General features: G+C 45.7%; 1 protein-coding gene across 6 annotated transcripts in view; it reads right to left on the reverse strand.

Moving 5' to 3' along the window:
* LOC139694330 (dual specificity calcium/calmodulin-dependent 3',5'-cyclic nucleotide phosphodiesterase 1A-like) overlaps positions 1-22,618 on the reverse strand; it is a 580,826-nt gene that overhangs the window by 177,598 nt on the left and 380,610 nt on the right. For 2 of the 6 annotated variants that reach the window (XM_071592826.1, XM_071592824.1), the window contains exon 1: positions 5,305-6,108. The exons of 3 other annotated variants lie outside the window; for them this stretch is intronic. In XM_071592826.1, the coding sequence (XP_071448927.1) occupies positions 5,305-5,527 (223 nt within the window). In that variant the 5' untranslated portion in view covers positions 5,528-6,108. Of the gene's footprint in view, positions 1-5,304; positions 6,109-22,618 lie in introns of those variants that run through there. One more of the 6 variants, XM_071592822.1, reaches the window with a different exon arrangement.

The raw sequence follows: 22,618 nt of genomic DNA on the forward strand, positions 1-22,618 counted from the left end.
AAGTATACTCATTGCACAGTTTTTCAAGCCATGGTCGGTAACATTTTAATTTAGAAATTGAGCCCATAAATAAAAATCCACTCAAGGGAAATAAATAAAACTCCAACTAAATCTAAAGTTAAAAAGATAAAGATTGGGAATGGACTGAACTACCAACCTACCCATTCGCTAACTCTCATTTGTGTTGCATTTGCATCATTACCCTTCATTATTATATGCCAACTCCGTATTTTATCCACCACAAGCCAAATAAATACGATGTTTCTAGAGGGCTTAAGTATATTAATCTAAAGTCAAATGCCAAGACAGCGCATCCTTGACCTCGAATCCATTGGAGAATTCGTGAGCATATTTATACTTGCTTTTTTAAAGTTCGTTCTGGTTGGATACACCCGCGATAAAACTTTAATTTTTCCATATTTTCCCCTACCAATCGTTCACAAGGAGTCATCATTAATACACATTTAATCGTTTTACCAACATTACCAAGGCATTTAAACAAAAACCATAGATTTCCTGCCACAGCAATCAGAATAACTATTCACCTTCTCAACAGGTCCTCAATTCATCAGTTCTAATGTAGGGTTTAAGCGGGTGTAAATGGTGGTTGAGCATAACTCTTGGCGAGCCTTCCACTGATCAGCTGACATTTTTAAGAATGAAGATGATTCCTCACTTCCGTCTGAGAATCATATTCCGCCGCCAACCGCTTTGGTGTATTCTTGCTTTAACGGTTCCAGGAGGGAGTCGACAAAGATCATCAAGTCTCCTCTGCAACTCTCACAGGGGACGCGGACACGTGTACGTATATATATATATATATATATATATATATATATATATATATATATATATATATATATATATATATATATATATATATATATATATATATGCAAAGTAATTGAACTATAAAACGTAGGATATTGCTATTAATCACGCGCTGTCAGGCAGACTGGAAGGGGAGGGGCTCGGGGAGTATCGAGGGTTGTTGAAGCGGAAAGAATGGAAGGAAAAATCATGCAAGAGGAGAGGCGAACGTAGGGTTGAGGGCTGCGGAGGTGGACGCGGGAATCGGAGACGGAGGGAGGCAGGGTAGAAAAGAGAAGGAAGCACTACTGAGAAGGAAATATCATTCATCATATATCTCCGATCCTTTCCTGGACGTATACGCGGGTTTATCCCTCTTGGCCTTGCGTTAGTCCCAAACCATCATGATAGTGGCCAGAAAAAGGCCTACAGATACGGCTGGCACATGCTTATTCAAATTTTCTGAAATTATCTGCATGGAGTAATATTGATATGGCAACAACAGAAATGGCTGTATTTCTTTGAAATGGCAATCGCGTAGGCGTACTGGTGCCTGAGGAGAGAGTTTATTAACCCAGTCGCCGAAACGAATTCCTTATCTTCATTAATTCAAGCATGTGACTTCATTCAAAACACTTACTCGGGAAATATACTGGAGGTGGAAGTGAAAATAAACAACTTGCCTTTCCTTTGCCTTCGTTAAAACCTAGGTAGTAGATAAAAAATTTCTATGTGGAAAAACCAAGTTGTTTATTTTCAATTTCAATATGAAGATTTTCCACCAAGTGACGCCAGAAACTGTTTTATTTACTGGATTTGTTTGGGATGAAGACATTAATAAAATAGAATAGGCGAAGAAAATAAAATTACTGTACACTAAAATTTGTATTTACTTGCCTGATGATGATATTACTGTGATGTTTTTCTCTCAGTCAAATTATGAATGAAGTACACGCTAAATAAAGTCATACACCAATTTGCCACCCCGTATGCACGTTAACGATCGAAAAGAGTACTTCAAGCAAGAGTGGTACATTAAACATGATTGGGTACATTAAAATACAAACCTAGAGCAGTTCCTTCAACCACTGTTTCAATAGAGATTTGTCCCGTAGTAGGTAGGTACTTAATTAAAATTTAAAAGCAGACACTTAAAAGTTTGTGGCCACGAAAATAAATATCCTAGGTTTTTCATACCTTAGATGAAATATAATGCTTAGAGTCGCAAAAAACTTTGTTGCAATAGTAGCTGAAGCCATTTGAAGGAGAAAACGTAATTAAAGGTTACGTCGAACGGCACAATATCCATTATTTTTTAGCACTAACTTCATTTTTCTGCCACGTTTAAAAGTTTTAATGGGAATTTATTTTAGAATGTAAATTATATTTGTAACGCAACTTTATTAACATAATAATAGTTTACCAAAATAAGTTTGTATTTTATTCATGGCTGAATACGAATATTTTCCACACCGTCCCAACTCTATAGGTACATTATTTTTTCATTTCTCAGAGCTTAATACTCCATGACGCGTGATCTATGCCATTATGATTCACATAATTACAGTTTATGATCCTAATTACAGATTATTCGCGGCCGAAAATTAATTTTAATGATTTTTTTCATCATAACTTTGGCTACCTAAAAATACGAGCCCTGGAGAGAACGTTGACCTCTAGATTTTGAGCGCTCGTCTCATAAAAGAGCACATTATTGCTGTTTGACTGAACTTAACTCTGATACTAAAAACTTTATCCATAACGAGTAAATAAGGGACAGTTTCCGAGTCAGGGAGCCTATATGTAAATAGTTCAAAACGAATCGTGCAGAAATAGGCAGAACGATAGCTGACCCGATGCCCATGATCAATACGCAGCCATGTATTAAGAACAAACGTTAAAAACTAAAGCACCAATTAAATAAAGCGTAGGATACAAAAATAATCTAACACATATTTAATAAAATCTCTTCGAAATTATAAGAGAGATTTTTCAAACTTTCTGCTGATTTTCACTACATTCTTCCGATGATCATTCAATAGTAATTTCAATTTATTAGTAAATAAGTTAAATTTCTGTAGCTCTCTTGAGAAATTTTACAGCGTAAATAAAATATTAATTAATAAAATATAACGACATAACGCTTATGTTGCTAGTGCTGGTATTTTTATCCGCGGTATTAAGAACTGTATACATGTAAGGTAGTATAACACTATAGAAGAGCACATACGAAAAATAAAATTGAGTCAAACCTGGAGGAGGGCTCACAGCGTAATCAAAATCATATTTTTATTGATATAGACAATAGTTTCATTCAGACTACAACTTGATGGTTAAACTTTGAACCCTCTTTGTTACGTTTACACAAAGTAATAACGACTCATCATTGAGAATTAGCACTAACTATTGTGTGATAACTTCCCAAGCGGAAAGCCCTAGTAACAGTCCCGGGGGTGGCTGATTTTATAGCAGCATCCCGATCCCTACAGATTCGAGAAATCTTTTGCAATTTCGGAATATTCCTTCCGTCGTAATACGTAGAATTCTAACTTGGGACCGCCTTTCACCAAGGATTGTGGACACCGGGTGTCTCCGAACGCTTTCCAATTTCCCTAAAATTGTACTTACCCCCGTAAGTATTCACCAATAGCACTAGAGCCAACTACTTTATCTGTGTGGTCCTATCCCCTTACACTATGATACCTACAGTAATGAAATTGATGCCTGGCTTCAAGCCTTTAAAAATAAGATTCCACGTTGAATAGGTGGTAAAGAAGATCATCATGCAATCACTACACAGGGTGAACCTTTATATGAGGGATAAGAGAATCTCGCGCGCTACGACCCGGATTCGCATCAAAAGTTTCAACTCTCAGAATTAAACACATAAAAGATTTAAATATGCGGTACTGTTTCCAATAACTCCGTAGGCCCCGCGATTTAATGGCAACATTCGAGCGGCTGGTTGGTGCTCGTTATAAAGACGTACTCCACTTAATAATGGGTGAAATGGGAAGCAGTAGTAAGCCTGTTTGTGGGTTAAGGGTTTTTGGGGAACTACTGGCTTGATCGAAGAGTTCCCTCGGGGAACAAAACGTGGCCCACGGACTGAGTGCCTTCGGAATCTGATTTCTCAGAAACCAAAAAAAAACAAACATGTTAGAAAATGTATTAACGACACAGATGCAGCCGCAAATGTTTCAACTCAAATATGCTAGGATTAGGAGGACCGCTGATGCCTTAGTTAGATAGGTGCACTTTTTCACAGAATCTGTTTAACTAATTATGATGCTTACATTTTGAGAACTGTAAAACATGAATTTGGGTAATGCCAAGGGTGTTGATGTTATTTATATCGACGTATTCTGAAATAATTCCATCGAAACTAAACTATTGAAATGAAATGCTGCGTAAATGTTGGAAACTCGACCAGTAGCTTGAAGTGAAATGTTAGAAATCAAGAAGCAATCTAATTCCCCTTCGAGGGAGCACTCTCCTTCTGGAGCTGAGAGAAAAGGGTGTTTAAATATTTTAAATCCCCCTTTGGAAACTAGTTTTCCGAAAAGAGTTGATTCCCAAAACATATGCGTTTCTTTTCGTCGGAGTGCTCTACCAATCGAGTCTAAATTCCACCTCACCCTCTTTTATAGAATATGAAATGATTTCAGTGGTGGGGATGAACTACGTCTTCTTCGAATGCCGTCAAAGCGACTTCCAAAACAAGGTATAATAGAACTTTAGAACTTCAATGAAGCATCGTATAACCTTGAAGGAAGAGAAAGAATCCTGGAAGAATAGGACGTTATGGAAGAAAGCAGAGAGAGAGAGTTTTTTCATCTCTAAATTAGAATAAAAATATTAAAAGTTGTTAACTACGCCTAACCCGAATGGGAACGGCGTTATCATTTTGTCAGCTTGTTTTCCGTTCATATGTTTTTCTTTCGCAGCGAGGAACTTCCTCAAATAAACTCTTGAATAATTCAATTTACGACGACCATGAATAAAATTGGATCGTTACTGAGGCATAAATCTTCCATTTTCATTACGGAATTTGTCGAACTGAATTGAGAGAAAATTACCACGGAATAGCTGTCCTGATTAATTAGTCAAACAGAGTGTAAATGAAGATCGAATTCATGTGAACTATATTATGCCGCCGGGGCCTAAGGCATTGGGGAAGAATCCACCCATAGTTGCGGAAGATGGCGAAATACTAAGGAGTGAAGGTGGACTCGCCGCTGACCTAGGTCAGCGCAACCACCCGTATGATCCGCGTCGAAGTTCCAACGCGAATATTACGTTACCCGAGCTAAGAGAGGGCACCGGAGCAAAATCGTACGAAAAATGTTCGACGCGGAGAGCGAGTCAATTCGATTCTGGAGAAGGAGCATACTAGCTCCCCACCCTCTTGTCAGAAAAGCACTCCAAATCGATAAATAAAACCATGGTGAATAAATATACTGAAACCAATCAAAAAGGAGTCGCTCCTCTCACCTATGACGTAGGAGTACCCGTCGAGAGTTAGGATGCACTTGGCGACGGCGGCGCCTCGTCTGGCCGTCCTGGGGGCCACGGGGGAACAGCTGAGACACCCCCTCCGGCCCCCGGAGCCCTTGCGGTTCCTGTCTCGTCCCCTCCTCTCCTCTTCCTCCGCGTCCTCCACCGCCAGCCTGTCCAAACCCATCTCGGATCGGCCCCTCCGCGCTCCCGCCTCCATCTAACGACGGCGTCCCCGGGGACTCGCGCCGCGGGGGCGGCCCAAGGCCGGGGGCGGGGCGACGACGACGGTGCTACTGCCGCGGACGCCTCCGGTGGCCGAACGAAGCGCGCGGCGAGAAGGGGAGGAGGAGGAGGCGAACTTCGGCGGCTTCTCTCGAGGGAACGGTGGCGGTCGGCGGAGGCGGTGCTCTTCGGCGAGGGTCCTCCGGGGTTACGCGAGGCTGGGATCGAGGGAATCGTCGACGACGCCGTCCTGTGGAGGAGGAGGAGGGGGGAGTCTTCGAGGACGAAGAGGGGAAAGTCTTTGAGGAGGAAGCGAAGGGTCAGGGGCGCGAGGGTAGAGGACATCCCAGGAGGGAAGAGGGGTCGCATGCAGCGCGGTGCGGTTCGAGAGTCAAATGTTTCCGAATCCGAGGGGTGGTGGAAGGGAAAAAGGTGTGGAAATAGGGAGGGGAAGATAGGACTCCGGAAGGGGAGGAGGCGTGGCGCGGAGCAAAAAAATGAGCGACGACCTGACGAGCACCACGTGGTCGACTTCCCCTCCCTTCGACACTACTGCACAACCTTCTCCTGATAGGGACTATTTTGTTTTCCACGCGTATATATATATATATATATATATATATATATATATATATATATATATATATATATATGTATATATATATTTATGTGTATATATTGTACACATATATATCTATATCTCACTGCTTTTCAATTTGACGCTTTGGAGGATGAGGAGCGGTTGGGAGAACAGGCCTAAAAAGACTGTCTTGAGGAAGGGGGATTGTTGCTCAAGACCTCTCGGCGAGGGTGGGAGGACGGGATCTATATGCTGTGCTCCCGCACTCACACTGGGGAATCGAAGTGTTTACGCCGGCTTACGTAATTTTATATCGCGTCCTCACGTAAAAGCGAAGTATGCCAGAATGTGGAAACGGTGAAGCTAAGATTGGGGGGGGGGGCGGTTGGTAAATGGAGACGAGCCGCAACGAGATATATTTTGAAAAAGTACACCTCACAGGATTTCGGAATAAATAGAGATGGTGAGTGTGCCGTGACGGGAGATAGGGGAAAAGTTGACGGTTCGGTATCAGTTTGGTGGGAACTTCATCGTTCCGTGTCGTCTTCTATTATATGCGTTCCTATGTGGGACATGTGGCCGATAGGATCTCGTTGAAGGGAAGAGTGGGCGGCTTCCCTGAAGGGTCTCTGGATGAGGAAAAATGTGGGCGTAACGATGAGGAAGGGAGTGAACGCGAACGAGGACTTCGTGGAATTTGGGATCGTCCAGAAGAGGACAACTGAGATTCAGAGATGATTCCTGTACTGAAGGGAATAGTCCCCGAGGATTGGCTTATCTGATTGAATGGGTGGGGAGAGGAAGGGGACAATAAGGTGAAGGTCAGAGGTCTCTGTCAACCTGGATGGAGATGGAGGAGGGACAGGTGAGGGGTAAACATGCAGCTGGGCGTTTTGGGTTCTTTAACTCCACAATCGGGGGTAGAGGATATTTTTTAAGAAAAATACAATAACAAAAGATTTATACTTGGAAATGGTAATCAAATAATAAGGGTTGGGGAATCGAGGTAGGGAAAGATAAGTGGGCAAAAATAAACGACGTGGTGGATATATAAATCTGTGAGGCACGGGAAATTCGAGGAATACGAAGGAAATGAGTTTTGCACTATTTGCCGCCGTAGCGCTGACGGAAAGTGCGGTGGGGTCAGAGGGTACGAGGTTCTCGGAGGGTTTGGTTGAAGGGGGTCCCAGCACCGAACAGAGGGGGAGACCGACACGCGGCTGGAAACCGCGACCGCCCTACATCTCTGTCGCCACCACGCGGACCGGGCTCTCGCCGGCCTCGTCGACCCCGCTCGCCCGCTCGCGTTGTGGGGGAACCGCGCAGCGAGCAAGTGGGTACTCCCCGGCGGGCTGCTTCACCGCTCCGCGTTGGCGGACGGGAAAGCGGGCTCTCCTCGGAGACACGGGACCGCCGCCTCCGCCGACGGCGGCCGCATCCCAGGTGGAGGGGCGGTCGGACTCGCGATCCCCGAAGACACGCGGGGGTGATCGTGATCGGCACCACCCCGTGGAGGGTGCATATTCCGTCTGAGGGGGAGAATGAAGGCGGGGGGAGTGGGAACACACTTTTGAGGCGTAATACTGGAATACAGTATAGTGAGGTCCGGAGAGACACTCGGTCGGCGACGAGGATCGAAGAGTTTCGGAATATTACGGGGCCATCCCTTCGCCGTCTAATCTCATCTCAGCCCGCAACCCCACCCTCCTCCTCACTTCCTCCTCCGCTCCTTCCTCACACCCCTCCTACTCCACCCACGCGCGCACATGCACAAAACCCACACCCACACACACACACACACACACACACACTGGCACTCGCACCCACACCAAACCTCGTCCTCCCGCTATCTCCCTCCCCAACTAATCCTCCCGCAATCCTCCACCCCGCCCTCACTACGTCACGACGCAGACGACGACTCAATCCCATCCGCCCCCAAAATTCGACGCACTCACACACACACACAAAATTCCTGCACCCCCTCCCACCTCCCGAATAGAACCTTTCACTACCGAGAAACACCACGATACATACTGGCGTGCACGCTTCAGATCGGCTTTTTTTATCGGGTGGAAACTGAGGACGAAAGAGAAAATAAAATAACACCACAATCCCACGCGCACTTATGAATTATTCGTATGCGCGGGAGAAAAACTGAACCTCTTCTGACGCGCACGTATCACTGGATGGACGCAACAACGTTCCGCGGTAGTGAGACGATTCAACACACGCGCGCGACGCATAAACAAATGAGCAGTGATGGTTGTTGGGGCGACGAGGGCAGCGGCAACGTCGTGTCTCCCTCTTCTCAGAAGGGGAGCTGCTCGCCATTCATCCTTTGCCGTCGGCCGGCGAACAACACGAGGGATACATTGGGAGATAGAGAGAGAGAGAGAGACAGATAGAGGGAGGTAGGGAGGGCGGTAGGGAGAGAGAAATCTGTGGGAGATGAGGGGCGGGATGTAGAGAGTGAAGGAGGGGGAAGGGCCGGAGGAATGAGAGGTCGACAAAGCGGGGGGTGAGGAGGGTGGGAGGGGTTGAAGGGGGTTATCGGAGATAGGGAGGGGAAAAGGAGAGGGGAGAGAAGCAGGGGAGGGAATCGGAGAGGGGGAAAGGAGGTTTGCTCTGCGGCGAGAGGAAGGAAGGAGTGCACGGGGGTGTGGGAGAAGAGGGGGTGTGGCGGGTTGGAGGGGGAGGTGCTGGGTGGGAGGGATTCGAGCGTACGATGTTGAGAGGGGGTGTGGGTGGGAACGAGAGGGTGGTTTTTTGGCGGTTACGGGAAGAAGGCGGTCGTTTTCAAGGGTTTACCAGGGAAGGTTGAAGAAAGGGGAGGAGGTGGGTGGGTGAGGGGCGGAGTAAAAATCGTGCCCTCGAGACAACAGACATGTTACGAGGACCGACTCGAGTGCGTCGATAAAAATCTTCCAATTCTTTCGGGCGAAATTGAGACTGCGGGAGAAACGAGAGGGGGGAGATGGGGAATGGTGTGACTCCTTAAAGGGTTTCTCTCAGGGAAGAGAAGAGGGAGGGGAGAGGGGAAGAAAATGACAATCGTCGTCTTCAAAGAGAAAGCGGGAGCGGAGGGTCTCGGGAGATGTGATTATTGCTGGATTAACACACCGATAAACACCCTCCCAATTTTCCGCTGGAATTTGAGACAAACAGGATAGAGGGATGAGGGTGGGGAGGAGGGGGGAGATAAGCTGAACAAATGCGTGCTTTCATTGCCCACAGCCGCGGAATCCCTCAGAGCGCGCGTCTTCTTTAGATGCAAGCGGTGCGGAAATGGCACTAAGGAGCTTGCGTGAAGAACCCCGATGGGCCCATCATCAAGTTCAAAATTCAGATTTCACATTTAATCCTTCTTAGGAGGATATTCACATTTTACCACCATTGTGAAATTCATTATGGGGTAAAGGTTTTAAGAAAGTACAAACAAAAGAGTTATTATTCATATTTTTTCTTAATACCAAACAGAAATAACTAACCACTATGTCGTCTCTCGAGTTTTTCACTGTCAGTATTATTCGTACTTATGGATTTCTGAAACTCCACTGCACAATACAGTCATATTTTCCTTTATGAACTCCTATCTACTGCAGCTCATTTATTTTCACTCGCAGTAATGTCAACCAGAATGGCAATTCCCTTCCTTCCTTCTTGCCCCTAGCCTACATTCTCTCCACCACAACTCCTCATCACACCATCTCACCTCCATCCAAATTTTTGTTACGTACTCTCCCCTGCTAATTTATCAACCAAGTGGATTTCCTTTGTCTTCCAGCCTATCCAGCTTACTTTTCCCATCCTTCTCCATACCCTTGTTTCTGTCTAACCTTTCCTTGCTCTCTTTTATTAAGGAACAAGTTTTCGGTACGTTCAACGCTATACGTCATATTGAAGTCATTCATACTCATGCCTTTCTCAGGGCGTCCCTACTCGAGAGAAACGGAGATAATTTCCCTGACTAACAAGAATTTAACAACAAGCAAATTAAATAACGAGCAAAACGAACATTTTTTTGGAATTACTTCTCCTAAGATACACACTCTACACGTCTTTCCTAAAAAATGCAGTTCAAATTGTCATTTGTTCCACCTGATCTCTTTTATACACTTAACTACAAAATTAGCCCAACACTCACTCTGACAGATATTCTCGAGTTAACATTCATTCGATTACGCCTTATCTCCCGAAATCAGCGGCACCGTCACAGGTTTATTAGGCGAGCATACCGGCAGAATACACAGAGTCGGGAACATTTAATTACATTAAGAAATAAATGAAGAAAAAAGTTAATGACAACACAGCTGAGATTAAGCCGGTGGTCGCTGGGCGGTCACCGTGATTAAGGCGGTGGGAAAATCGAAATTAGCTTTCCACGAGAATCTCGCAAAAGAACCAACTTTGCAAAACTATGTTAATTAATGGAAACTTAAAAAAAAACAAATAATTCATTCCGCAAACGTCACGCTCAAGGAATGACAAATAAAGGCAATGAAATTAACAAAGATAACAATACTGTGGAGACCAACGAAAAGAGCCTGGTGAAGCCCCTAATGTTGTAAAAGAGAATGCACGCACGCTACGAACGTCGTTGTTGGGGTTGAGCAACAGAGCAAAAGCACAAAGCAAAGGCCTTCTGCGAAAGTTAAGTGAATGGATGGACGCGTTCATGCAGCTCACTTTTCAACCTCATGCTTTCGCGTTCCTTAAAAGCATCGAACGAACTAGGAACCTTTTCTTTCCCTAAAACGCTCTTCCTACATTCCAGCAAAGAGCTTTGGGAGTGCGAGTGAGAAATAAAAACGCCTCTAACCGGATGAACGTTTGCGTAACATTATTCAGCCGCGTTTAGAACGAGACAACTGAAGTGAGCAGCGAGCAGATTGTTTGTGATGAAAAACGCATAAGCAATATCGATTTAAATATTTCAAATGCTGGGAGCGAATTTGAACCCGTAATGGTGACCCATTAAGGACACTTCTGGAGTGAAATTGGTGGGGAGGGTAATGTGGTAGTGGACGAAACGACTTGGGCGGGGGTAAATAGCCCTGGGGGGAGAGGGGACTCCGAGTGGAGGAAGTGATGCAGGGAAAACTTTAAAAGGGGGATGGGCCGATGTTGATTTTTGTCGGGTGACCATCGCGAAAGTGCCCCTGAAGGAGAAGAGAGTGAGAGGTGGGGCAGAGCTGGTGGACGGGGAGAGGGTAAAGGATGGCGGCGGGTGAGGGATGGGACTGTTTTCCAAGGAAATCGGAAAAAGGGGCAGTGCCGGAAGGAAGGAAGTGTAAGTAAGGACAGAGGATGGCGAGAAAGGGCAACGGACGCCGGGAGAGGGGGGTGGGGCTGGGAGGATTCCGGGAGGATATCCAGAGATGTAGACAGAGCGGGCAGAGGAACGCATGCGGTGATTTAAACGGAGAAAGGAGGATATCCCATCAGAGTTTGTGGAGGAGAAGCTGAAGTTGGGGAGGGTGGAAGAGGAAAATGAGCGGAGAATAAGCGGCCAGGGGTAAGAATTTATGGTTTGAAGGACACAAATAGACGGAGATAAAAACACGAAGAATGAGAGATGAGCGCATTTCATCGATTCGTAGCAAATAATAATGCACTTCTCCAATGTCAATAGAAAAGATTTCGATCTGGGATTCGACGTTAAGGGCGTTATCTGAAGATGACGAAGTAACGAAGCATGAAGATAGCGGAGTGGCATACCATTTTATTTTTTGCTGCAAAACGATCATGTTTGCCCACCACAGGATCAATCCACAATACACAAAATTGAGTGTATTTTAGGTAACATTGAGACTATGATTGCACATCCACGTCTAAGCCGTGAAATGAGTTCCAAGTGGATTGTTGCAATGCTCAGTTAGCAATGCTGCAATACTTTCTTTTCAGCGGAATTCATTCTTGCCGTTTTCCTTAAAGAGGCTAGATATTGAGTGGCCTAACTCTCGTTGCCGTCCTCGGAGAAGGGTCAAACGGGTCACATCGCAGAAGAAATCCTTACATTCTAAATGAATAACACCAGTCTTTTAAATCGCGAGTGACAAACGTCTCCCTTCTCAAACTCAACTCTTCTCAGCGCAGCTCGTAACTGGAGCGAACAATCAAAAACTTGAACTTTGACCCCCCAAAGTCGCTTAAAAGCAGCTAATCGCGCCGCGGGCGGTCACTGAGATAGCCTCACTCAATTAGGGCCCCCTTCTTTAACACTAATACCCACTAATGTCGCACGTGATAAAGGCAACAGGAACACGTGCCTATTGGGAGGTCGTTGGAGGTGGCTATCCCTTTCTCTAATGACTTGACGGGCATTGAAAACGCTGTGGTTCATTCACTCTCGCCGTTCAGCCTACCACTCATTCATCCGCGGCGACTCATTTTCAACGCCAGGACTATCGTGGACCGAGATCACCTTGAGGGGGGGGGCAGGAGCTTGGGGGGTGTTTGCGGGAAGGAGTCGAGTATCCCCGGCGGAGATAGTGAAACGTCTGGGCGCAAACTGAAAAATCCTCCCCGCTGCGACGCGACGACGACATCCGAAACAATGCGAACCCAAATGCATGCGCTCCTTTTTAGAAAGTACTTAGAGCGGAGATATGCGGCGGCAATGTGGGAGGAGACGGTGGGGAGGGGGAGACGGAAAGGCGGAGTGACGAGACCAGGAGATGTGACGCTGAGGATGATGATGATGGCGGTGCGGGGAGAGAGAGACACGAGCGATGGGACAGGGGAGGGAGAAATGCGAAGGGCGGGAGGGCATGGGGGGAGGGCAGAATGGAGAAAAGGACCGTGGCGGGGAGGAATGGGACGGCAGTAACTTGAGATTGGAGGAGTGGGTGTGCGGTATAATGGGGGTGGGGCGATCGCGGGGGTGGGGGGGGAATGCGAGGGGAGTGCTGGGGGAAAGGGGGATGGTAGTGGAAGGGGAGGAGAATTATTGAGTGAGTGGAAGCCGAGGTTGGATGGAGAGAGCGGGAGGGGTGGGCCGTCATGGAGGAGGAGGGAGAGAGGGCGGCGGAGGGACAAGCTGGTAATGAAGGGATGAGAAGAAAGAAACGGGAAGAAATAAGGAAGAGAAGACATGGAGCTGAAGGGCATGAAATAAAAAAAAAGAAAACAAGGGAAAACCTCCTTGGGGAGAGAGGGACTTGGGACTTCAAAAGAATGCGGCCGAAAGCGGAACGGGTCCAGGAGGAGACAAATTTGGAAGGAGCTATGATGCGTGAAAAATACATACATGCAAATAATACGAGGTAAAACAGTCAACGTAATAATTTTCCTCAAGTTTACAATGGCCATTTTTGTCTTCACTTTCGGTCCCGTGAATCACATAGGTATAAGGAATTCGGCAAACATCTTAGAAGTTTTTTGTTGGAATTCTTTAACGCTATTAGGCATACCAAGACCTTCGTTCAACCAGCGAGTCAACTTATAGGGACAATACTTAACGGGATAACGAGACAGGCAAGATAAGGGAGAGAAAAAAATGCCGGTAAGTCGAATAAAGAGGAAGTAGGGCGAGAGTTAATGAAGCAACGCGGTGGCAGAAAAGAAGGAAAACGAGAAACGTAGAAAATCAAGAGGAGAATTGCGCAAGGGAAGTAAAGAGAAGAGCAGCAGATAGGCTTTCAAATTAAGTGAGACAGAAGGAGAAGGGAGACGCATAACGAGGAAATATAAAGGCACTGAGACAGAAAAGTCATAAAGGAAAATGAAATGACGAGCTGATAGGAGCTCGTATATTGAAAACAGAAAGTGAGTTTAGGCTGCGTGAATGCCGTATTTACACTAACGATCCTGAAAACCGAGTTTATGTGCTGGAGTTTCGACCGTTAACGTAGACACTTCTCTGTACATTTACAGAAAAAAACAGGGAATAGCTGGAGTCGACGCCCTTCGTTCCTCATAGGTCTCTCTATGTCAAGTCACAGCCACTATACCAATACTTCTGATCAGAAAAAAAACTTTTGTAGATAGTTCGAAAAATATTTATGAGTCACATGGATACTTAACAACTGAGAAAATAAATTGATACAAACAAAACAGCAACATATAGAATAATCCGTCGCCGACCCCAGAACCATGCAGATGCCCCATGAAACCTCAAAGGAAATTTTTAATTGCAAACGCCGAAGCCAGCAAAGTCACGATGGGGGAATGGCGAAAAAAAATAACGAGTATGATTGAGGAGACGGGAGTAGGAGGGAAATGAAGTAGGAAAAGGGTAAATTGTGTTATAAGCAGAAGAAAGATGAAGGGAGCCAGGAAATGATGGTGAAAAGGAGTGATACGTGGGCAGCAAAGTGCAGTGGAGAGTCGGGGAAGATGGGCGGGTGGATAACAAATTTATTGCTGCGGGACGAGTGCCCCATGAGAACACGTTGCACGCATAGAACTTAATACGATCTCTCGCATGAAGGTACAAAAAATGAAAATAAATAATAAGCGTGAATGCATGATAAATATTTGCAAGAATATCAGGCCAGAAGGGAGTGAAGAAGCATGCGATAGCAAAATGTTAAGGGTATTAAAACTCTCCGACTCGGGTCAAAAAGTTTTTGATCATAGCTAATTTAACTTATCATCATTACTAACTTCATATTAATATAGTTTTCAGTGGCATGGCCGTGAATATATGACCTTTAAAAGCTGCCAAATAGTTGTAACTCAACCTTCACCTTCGACTACGATAACCATAGCAACTTGCTCTATCATTCATCGAATATGAATTACACGCGAATGAAACGGAGAATTTAATAATGAGTGAAGAAGAGCGAAAAGGAGGATTGAAGGTAAAAATTAGGGTGAAATGAGTTGAGTCAAAGCATGAAAACTTTGTGGAACAATATTTGAACGAAATACGAGTTTAAAGCGTTTGGACGATTATGGGTGGGGAGTGAAAGTGAAAAGCGTGGAAGTGGGAAGATATGTGAATGTACATCAGTGGGTAAATGAAGAGAATACGAGAGGGGAGGGAGAATGACGGTGAACGATGAGGAAGAGGAATGAGTGGGTTGTGGAGAAGAGATGAGGAAGGGAAAGGAAGGTTTTTAGAGAGAGAGAGGGCGTGGTCAACGGATGCTATCGGATCGAGGGTAAAGAAAGGAGGGAGAGAAATGGGAAGTGGAGGAGGAGGCATGGATGGTAGTGGGGGAGCGACGGGAAGGAAGAAGAGGGAGAGGAAGAAGAGGGAGAGTAAGAAGAGGGAGAGGAAGAGGATGAAGGAAAGAGGGGAGTGGGAGAGATAGATGTGGCCGGGAGAGAGAGAGAGAGAGAGTAGGGGAAGAGAGCGAGGAGGGGGAGAGAAGAGAGGAGAGAGAGAGAATGAAGATAAGTGTCGGAGAGTGGTAGGAGAGTTCAGTGAGCGGAAAGGAAAAGAAAGGAAAGAAAAAGCCTAATAGACACTACGAGTAAATGAAAATAGGGAAGCATTGGCGAGCTAGAGGATGGATGCAAAGATAGAGGCAGATGACAGTTAATGAAAAAGGGGAAATGGAAGGAGAAGGCGAGTGGAGGAAAAATAGCCAGGGAGAGAGGTCACGTGGGATCGGGGTGGGAAATTTCCGTCATTTAAGGGGGGAGGGGGAGGGAGGGAGAGAGAGAGGACTCGAGGGAAGGAGGGAGGACGCTTAAATGGCAAAGGTGTACGCGGCGTGCGTTCGAGTGAGCTCCGCGAAAATGGGCGCAGATTATCGGCACCTATCTAAAAGCCTCGCTCTCGAGCGCGGACGGACGGGGGCCTAGGTGGGGAGGAGTGTGGAAGGGGGATGAGGAGGAATGGGGAGGCGCCCGCCCCCGAAGGTGGGAACGTGTGGGGCGGTGTGGGTTGGGGATGCGAGTGGTGTGGGAGGGGGGAGAGTGGGGGAGCCGGGGTGAAAGAGAGTGGTGGTGGTCGCGGCACCCATTGTGGGAGGGAGAGAGGAGAGTTTGGGTCGCGGCGGAGGGGGTTTTGAAGGGTAGATATCGGGATTGTGCTGTTTAAGGCGATCGAGAGTGTGGAAGTCGGTCGCTTCGATGGCGTTCGACCGTGCGACGGCTGGGGAACGAATAGGTGAACGAATGGGAGAGATGGAGTGGACGGAGGGGCGAAACTTAAGAGGGACACGCGTAACCACTTCTCCAACAGCTGTTTTGATTCCTTTCCGGCTAGTGGACGCGCTAGGTTGTCGAGGTGATTATCACCCGTGGATATAACGGCGGTGAGAGAAGATTGGGAGATGTGTGACTACACGAAAGACTTGCCGAGAGAAACCCTTGGGTGACGCCATTAAGCAGGCAATGGTTAACAATACGGTAGCACTGATGAGAGGTGATTAATAGAACAAGGGTTTCCTTCAGGGCATCCCTGTAGATTCCAAAAATATTTCCTGAATAGGGTAGATGATGGACGACTTAGGAAAACATAAATATAATGCGTACCAATAATAGAACGAAACCATGTTTACCCATGATCAAATATCTTTGCACATTCAATTTTCTATGTGGACTTGATTGATTGGCTCATACGCGTTAAGGAACCCACAAGGTCACGAGAAAGAACGAAGCAATAAGAGGCAGAGGAAAAACCGTCTGTTTACTCGATATTCTGACGACAGCTGATGAATTAAGTAACTCAAACTCGCCCCAAGACCAATTCTCACACCTCTTTAAACGGCAGAATGGCCCCAAAGAGCTTCTTCCCCGGATAAAAGCTAGCGCACTCGAGGAAAAAAAACCCAAGTTACGGAAGTTTTTCCCGGGAATAACAGGGAGTATTTCCGTAGTCCTGATAAAACACCGGAGCATATTGGGAAGAGACCCCTGGCCGTCCCTGGTAGCTGAACTTCCGAACCGATCGGTCGGAAAAGGTTGCCGGCTCGAGACAAGGTACCCATAACATGCCAAACCCACCCCCGGAAGGAGGTGGAAAGGCACACGGGGGTAAATGGAGGACTGCTGCCGGTTGGTGCGGGGACCCGGGGGTTAGTCCCGGAAAAGGGAGGGGAAAGGTTAGCCGGGTGGGGCACTCGGAGGGGAGGGAGGAAACGGTGAACGTATGGGAACAGTGGGGACCGGACAGGGGAGGTGAAAGTGGGGAGATGGGACATACCGAGGAAGCTGGGGGAAGAGGGGAATGTTCCGAGGAGGGGGAGAGAGAGATAGAGGGAGAGTTGTTTACAGTAATGTTGCTTATAACGTTCGGCATCGTTTTCCAAACAGTGGGGCGCGGCCCCCTGGAGGCACGGAGAGCCGGAGAGGGGAGTTAGGGTATTGTGGGGGGAGGGGTGGAGAGAGAGGCGGTGGATTGGAGGGAGCGGAGTGGAGAAAGGGCTCATGAGGCGGACGAGTAGGGGTCACAAAACTTTTGGTGTATTCACAGTCTGTTTAACCCTTCTAACCGAAGGGACCTTCGGTATGCCGAGTAATTCCGTGCCTAATTGGCTAAAGCAGATGTGTCACATTTCACCAGTTGGCGTCTTTTGAACTTAGAAACGCAATGGAATGTTTCCATGAATTATTGACGGGGTCCAGTAACTATTATGTAAATAAAAACTAAATTAACCTATGATCTGACTTCTAAATATGCAGCAGCGGAGCCTTCTTAGTTATCGTAGCCGCGTAGATGAGCACCCAGTTCGCTGAAATCGCGAAATTCATGAAAGGTGTGCAAATAACCCAGGATGGAAGCCGTATCAACAGAAACCATCCCAAAAATGCAATTTTACAAATAACAAAAATATGAGGAACAATTTTTGAAATTATCTTTCTTTAGGCATAATACGAAGTTCAACCATCGGTAGATGAGTTAGTACTCATAAAGAATGGGTACCCCAATTCTCGATCGGTCCGGACTAAGCACAATTTTTATAATATAAGAAAGAAAATTGGCAATTACACAAAACTCGCACTAAGGGAACTTTTCAAATTATGACGACAGTAGATTCAAAACATAAAAGCCGGCCCGATATCGTTTATCTAAAAGGAATGGAGGGATTTCACCATAGCATTTTTATCGACTGTTGCGCGTTAATTACTTTGCGAATTTGGACCCCTAGAGCATTGCTCCAAGAGTTTAGATTGAACGTGCAATAGGAAGTGATAAGGGTGCGGCGGCGGGGACAAGACAGTTTTCTTGAGCGAGTTCCTCCTTCGTGAAGTTTGGAAACCGCTGACGCACTGGAAGACGGGGGACGGAAGGGCATGGGGAGCGTTGGAGAAGGAAGTGGAGAGAGAGAGAAAGGCCTCTGACGAAGAATGAGTAATGACGCAGATGAGTTCAGACGAACAGGCAATATTGAGCGAGGGAATGGTTCCTCGTAAATGAAAAAAAAGATATAGCCTCATGAAGAGAGGTTGGAAGTATTCAAAAGCCGCATATAGTGAAGTAGTTCAATGAAATTAAATCAAAGGTTCACTGGAAATTTAATTCGACAAATGTTTACGCATTTATTTGTTTAACGAGGAACATAAACGTCTTTCACTGCGTTTACATTCGTTGCTTTGACGAGGCTTTTAACTTAAGTTTTATCAATGGCTATTTCAATCTCTCCATTGAAAATTAATGGAAGTTGGTAGTATGAATCACAAGCAATAACTGGTTATGGTAACAATGTAGCCAAAGTTCTTAGTCATAATATCTAACGCAAAAGAACGCGAAATTATTTCGTTTTAATTTTATCGAAATTGCATTATGCTACCGTTTGAAAAAGAATTTCGAACACTATTTCCATTGGTGCCTTGAGTTGGTTTTTAGTTATTAAGAGAGGGGCATAGGATTTGATTTTAAAATGTTAACTTCATATACACGCCTACTGAAATATGGCAAAGATACCCGCAAAGAAACATCGTCGACAAAGCTCAAGTTTGAACATTACTTGACGAGTGAAAAATTCCGTATTGCTGGATAAACTTACCCAAAACCACAATTACGAACGAAAACTAATTAATTTGCCCTACGGTAATTGACCATAACAAATAAATACAGGGAAACATATATTAGTGCGCTTAATTTAAAATTCGTATTTCGTCCTTCAAAATTCGCAGAATATTCATTTTTGTTGTTATTCTGTGCTCTTATGTAGGCGAATTACCGGAATAATTAAGTGCAAACATAACGTGACTCGGAAAAGAGAACGGGGCAAACTTAATTGCTTGCTGATGGCTAATGTTGAGGTACATATGGATTGAAAACTGAAGAGAAAGAGCACAGATGGAATAAGGTAAGCAATGAATGGAAAACTAGAAAACAATAAAATAAGAGAAAATGCCAAGAGAATGGGTAGCTGCGTCAAGCCAATTCTATGTAAGATGAGTTTTAATTCTGGCTAGCTGGGACTTAGTCGCAGAGACTGTAGATAATTTACAGAAAGGGATTAATATCACAAGATAATATCAAAGGTATATCGCATAAGCTTATTATAAAAACATGTCCCGAAAATGACAATGAAACAACGTACGTTCATAGCTGCATTTCTGTGTCTAACTAGTAAAATTAACAAATAATGAGAAATACGTAGAAAATTAAACTGCCTCCTACACGGACGTTGCTGGCATTGAATCGGATTCTCTCTCTCTCTCTCCGAGAAAAGTTTCCCCTCTCGAGTTCGTGATGTAACTCTCCAACAGAAGCTGGAGAAAAGCTTTTTGTTGGTTTTGGCGCAGCATGTTATTTCGCGAAAAAAAAAAGAGAAGAGAATGGTTAATTCCCTTCTGATCCACGTGTGAGAGAGAGAGAGAGACAGAGGAGTTAAAGTGTTGCTTCCCCACTGCAGACTGTGAAAACGAACCAATATTTCACCTTCAAAAACAGATAAGAGATGTGCTTGTAAAATTCATATTAATTTGTCCAAAACATCACCTCCATACAAATGACCCTACTGGTGTGAAATGAGGTGTTTTACCCTTCAAATAAATATGTAACAAAGTAAAGAATGCGGGCGAGAGAGACGGAAATTGAGGCATTCTGTAGGATGGAGCGATCAGTTGGTAGGGAAGAGGGAAAGAGGAAGACAATGGGGTTGGGTTATACCCTGTGGGAAGAGTAATGGAGCGTGAAAGGTATTGGAGGATCAAAAGGTTAGGGGTTCCGGATGGAAGACTGGGGTGGTCGAGAAGGCCGGAAAATCGGACCTAGCGGACATGGGATTGCATCGGTTTCGGGTGGATAGAAAGGAATAGAGAGGAGGTGGAGCTTTGTGAGTTTAAAACGAATGACTATGAGAGAATGATATTTTCCTTTCGAAAAACCACACACATCGTGAGTCTTACTTTTTATATTTTTCCGAGTGCTTAGAATGGAGAAAATAGGGAAAAAATAAATCTTAGCCAAGCGGTGTTTCCGGAGGAATATTATGTTCGACAGTTATACTGAAGGCCATGGTTTCAAATTTCACCTGGGACCCGGAGATGGTGTGGTCTGTCACACGGTAAATAATCTTTGTAAAGGTTAATGTGAAATAGACATATAACCTCAGTACCTACAAAATCAACCACCGTGATTAATCCGAATTTTTTTCATGGAATGAAGCCATGCCTTCCTATAATTTCCAGAAGAGATAAAAAAAAATATTGCAAAGTAACGCAACCGCAAGGAAAACCAGCGAGACGTAACGTTTAGTGACCGGTATTAATGCAAAATGTCCTTCTTTTGAGAGAGCATATTGGTATCTGCAACTATACTGTATTAAGGTACGCTGACGAGTTCAGGAAAGCATTAGTGCTACCCAATAAGGACGGACCCATGATCGACCGAGAGTGGGAGCAATATGCAATCCCAAGCGTATGTTTTATTATCGACCCGAAATGCAAGTAAAAATGACTATCATCCCTTATTTTTTTAATACCTACTATATACATTGTTTGTACAGTATCACGACTCGTAATTTATTGGCCCGAGACCCGGCTCCCCGATCCCTTTCCCTTGGCCCGAAAATAATCCACGGGGGTTGATCCGGGCCCTTGAATCCTCCCCCCCAGGCTGTACCTATTGGAGAAACTCATGATGGAGCATGGGGAGGAAAGACAAACAGGAGCTGAAGGGATCTTCAACGTGGAGAAAAGGGTCAAACGCCGAGAAGGGGTCATTTAGGATTACGGGGGACAGAGCGGTGTGGGGAGAGCGTACGCGGGAGAGAGGAGCCGTCCAAGAAGGCTCGCGGAGGCGAGCGGAGGGTGGAGGGACGAATTCCGGATGCGGACGAATGAGCATTAATGGAGGGCGGGGGCGGGACGGAATTCAGGGCGGTGTGGCGAGGGGGTTGGGTCAAGATGAAAAGAAAGCGAAGGCCAAAGAGAAATGGCGGGAATGGATCGGAAAGGAGTGAAATTCCCGGTCTGGTCGGAAGGTGTTGAATTATGAGGGCATGATCTCCGCGGGGCGAGAGAGAGGGGGGAGGATGACGCTGGGGCGGTGGTTGCGCGGCTAAAAGGCGAAACAAAAGCGATTATTGATGCAGGCGACGTCGAACGTGGGTGAGGCGGCGGAGACGGGCGGATGGCAAATGGCGCTGAAGTCAAAAGGGGGCGTCGAAGGACCATGGAGAACGAGAGGGTGGAGGCTGAGTGAGGGAGAACGTACATTGAAACGGGGGTCCGGGCTCATCAGGAAACGGGGGTGGGAAGAATGAGAGAGAGAGAAGGGGGGGGGTCTGCATTTGCTTTCGTCGTGGAGAGATGTTTTTTGGGCCATCCCAATTTTTTTTTGTTTTTCTGAAATTCACAACGGCATGTAGAGACGGGAGTCGTATAGGCTTGTGAAACGGCGTCGGTAGGAACAAAAGTTTTGTGGGAGGCATTGTGAAATATACATATATATGTATATAGTCGAAACACATCGCGGGGGTACGAGCACGGATCTATCCAAAAAGCCTTTATTGTCCTCCCTCCTCACAACTGCACTTCGTCGCAGACGCCATTGTTCCGACAACGCCCCGGTGTCCGCTCCAAACGTGCTCCTCTTCCTCCCTCCATCACTCTCCACCCTCCGTTTCGCCACTCTCCCCCCGCACGTAATAGAATTTACCCGCTTGACCTTTACCTCTTCCCCTTCTCTCTCTCCCTCCGAACTCTCCGTCCCTCTCACCATCATTCCCCGAACTTATTTCGCCCGCGAATTCCTCGACGCAGGGGCGGCATAGTTTCGTGGCAAACGTGACGACTTCGTGAATCGCCTAATCCCACGGCGATGACGATACTCAAGAGATTCCGTTCAGGTTCCACGGGCAGTTTACGTCAGAGTTTCCCAACCGTTCTAATGCCAGAGACCAGCTCCGATGTTTTGGTTTATAAAGAAATCCTGTAGAAATGTGTACGTACGATGCTATATCGGGAGACGCCCATGCATTACATTTTCCATTAATTCGCACGAAGTAATCGAAGAAAAATGATTTTTTTTAATATCCCAAACCCAATCGTTGCCTGTTTAAAGAGAGTTTCTGCGTGCTATATGTGTCTCCAGCGACAACAACCTATTACCAAATCAATTGCATGTTTTTCAGTGCATCTAACGCTTAGTAA

The sequence above is a fragment of the Hetaerina americana genome, unplaced genomic scaffold (assembly GCF_022747635.1).
Source record: "Hetaerina americana unplaced genomic scaffold, ioHetAmer1.1.p SCAF_5, whole genome shotgun sequence".
In the NCBI taxonomy this organism is placed as follows: Eukaryota; Metazoa; Arthropoda; class Insecta; order Odonata; family Calopterygidae; genus Hetaerina; species Hetaerina americana.